This window comes from Pygoscelis adeliae, unplaced genomic scaffold (assembly GCF_000699105.1).
Source record: "Pygoscelis adeliae isolate BGI_AS28 unplaced genomic scaffold, ASM69910v1 Scaffold106, whole genome shotgun sequence".
In the NCBI taxonomy this organism is placed as follows: domain Eukaryota; kingdom Metazoa; phylum Chordata; class Aves; order Sphenisciformes; family Spheniscidae; genus Pygoscelis; species Pygoscelis adeliae.
In genome coordinates, this window is record NW_008824939.1 from 14666 (window position 1) to 16859 (window position 2194).

The 2194-nt window shown below is 50.0% G+C and overlaps 1 protein-coding gene across 1 annotated transcript in view; it reads right to left on the minus strand.

Moving 5' to 3' along the window:
• The window catches only part of STK11IP (serine/threonine kinase 11 interacting protein), a 22309-nt gene that overhangs the window by 5342 nt on the left and 14773 nt on the right, over positions 1 to 2194 (minus strand). The window contains exon 17 of the mRNA XM_009325440.1: positions 910 to 1404. Within this exon, the coding sequence (XP_009323715.1) occupies positions 910 to 1404 (495 nt within the window). The remainder of the gene's footprint in view (positions 1 to 909; positions 1405 to 2194) is intronic.

The window sequence follows — 2194 nt, forward strand, 5'->3', positions numbered from 1 at the left end:
GAACTTTTTCATGGGCTGTTTTAAATTGGGACCTTTCGATTTGACCCAAAACAGGAGACTGCTTTATTTCTCACACTTCAAGTGTACAAGACTGAATATGGCAATCCTAAACACTGGTCCTACACCAACTCCTCTTCAGAGGCACAGCAGTCTTGAAAGGCTGGCAAAGATCTCTATAGATCAAGAAGCTGATGGATTTGAAAATCAGGACTAGACTGCAGTTGCAGTAGAGTCACTTGGTGGGCTGGACCAGATAACCTCCATAGCTCCTTTCCAACTTCAGTTATTCTGTAAATCACAAGCTGATGCCCAAGCAAAGGCAGTCTGCTACATCAGAAATCCAAGGCCCTTCACAAAAAACATTTGTGGACCTCCTAGTAACCACTATCTTCCACGATAGCCCTCACACAGCCAGCACAGAGTCTCTTCTTTTGGACAGGCTTTGTCATCTGAAGCTCACAAAGACCATTGAGGAAAGCACAAGTAACTGTAGACCCACTAGCCAGAGCCTCCAACAAACACACCAGCCTCACACTGCACTTAAGTGAGAGAACAAAGACAGAGCAATTGTGCATACTATTCTCTAAAGGTAATGCTCCAGCTGGCAGCTCATTGGTGCCACAGGAACCCACTATGTCCATAACTGAGCAGTGCATCTCCCAGAACAAGTCCCTATTACTCACAGTCTGAGCAATACTAGGGATTAGGAGCTGACTCAGTTTTCCCTACCTTCAGGCATGAGGATTGAACAGAGAGGGAAATTAAAAACTCTGCCCACAAGAACCATGGTCACTGCTGCTTGTGCTTGATGACCTCCCCCTTCCCCGTTAAACAGGAGGCAGTGCACCCTGCAAGCACCAGTGATAAAGCCCAACACCCCTAAACCCTGCACAGCTCCTACACACTCACCGGGACTGAGATTCCATGTTTCCTCGGACTCGGAGTTCAAAGAGAGCTGGGAAGGAGTGGGCCCACGAGAAACACTGTAACGGTAGCTCCCCATCAAGCTGCCCCCATTGGTGTCTGTGTGGCTGAGGGACAAGTACTGGCTCTTCATGCCCAGCTCCTTCTTACCGCAGCCCCCATCTGAACTGCGGGAGCTGGAATGGAGAGTGCCGTCATGCTCGCCACTCAGCTCCGGGGTTCTGGTGCTGTTGCTGGTATCCATCTCCGAGCTGTCCTCCCCGCCGATGTAGAACTTCCCACTCTCACTGGCCAGGGCAGGTGCTTCCTCCAGGCCCTCCTGCTGGCTGCCTCCCTCCAGGACAGAGTCTGACAGGTCCTCACTCGTGCTGTCAGGGCCAGGTGGCAAAGGCGTGCTGGAGCACACCTCTGAAGGCAGGATGACCACATGGTCACTGGAACAACTGGGACAGGCTATGGGCTCAACAGCTGCTGCAGCATCTGTAGAAGATTTCATCAGGGATAAAGAAAAAGCAGAACAGCTCTCCCCCAACAAGATTTTACTGCTTTTTTTTCCTCTGCAAACCAGAAATGATCCCTTTCAAAGTAGACAATAGTTATAGACCAACTTGAGCAGCTTGTTGAGTAACTCCGTTCAGAATCATATCCTACACACCTCCCCTCACAAATCAACAAGAAATTCTGGGTAAGTGCCAACCTGGACCTGAAATAGCTCTGTTCAGATTTAGAGTGATCAGTGTGTGCTGTTGTTGCAACTGAAACTACATCAGGGCTTTGGCTCATGACTTTCCTCCACTTCATGTCTGCAAGTGCTCACATAGCCTTTGAAGCCCAAGCTCATGACCAGTCAATCCAACCTTCCTTAGCCACCTCCATCCCCAGCTTGGTTTATCCTCCAGCCAACCAAACCACAAGCATGCAGTGTCCCTTCTCCACCTGTCCTCATCCCTCCTAATCCCAATTCCTGATGCTCCCTTCACCCACACCACAGCAAACTCCCAGCTGGATCTTGGGACTCCCACTACCCTGGCAGGAGGGAGGAAGTGTCCCGGGGTGGAAGAAAGTGCTGCACCCAGGACAGCACTTCTGCCCTCACTGCAGTACTTCAATCCCAGGATACTTCGTCAAACGAGCAGCATCTTCCAAGCTAACGCTGGGCACTCCCCACTTCAAATATAAACTGAGCTTTGAAAAACTCAGCAATCAGAAGATGCCTATTCAGCACTAGCCATGTCTCAGCCAAAATACCACATCTAGTTTCAGACACCAG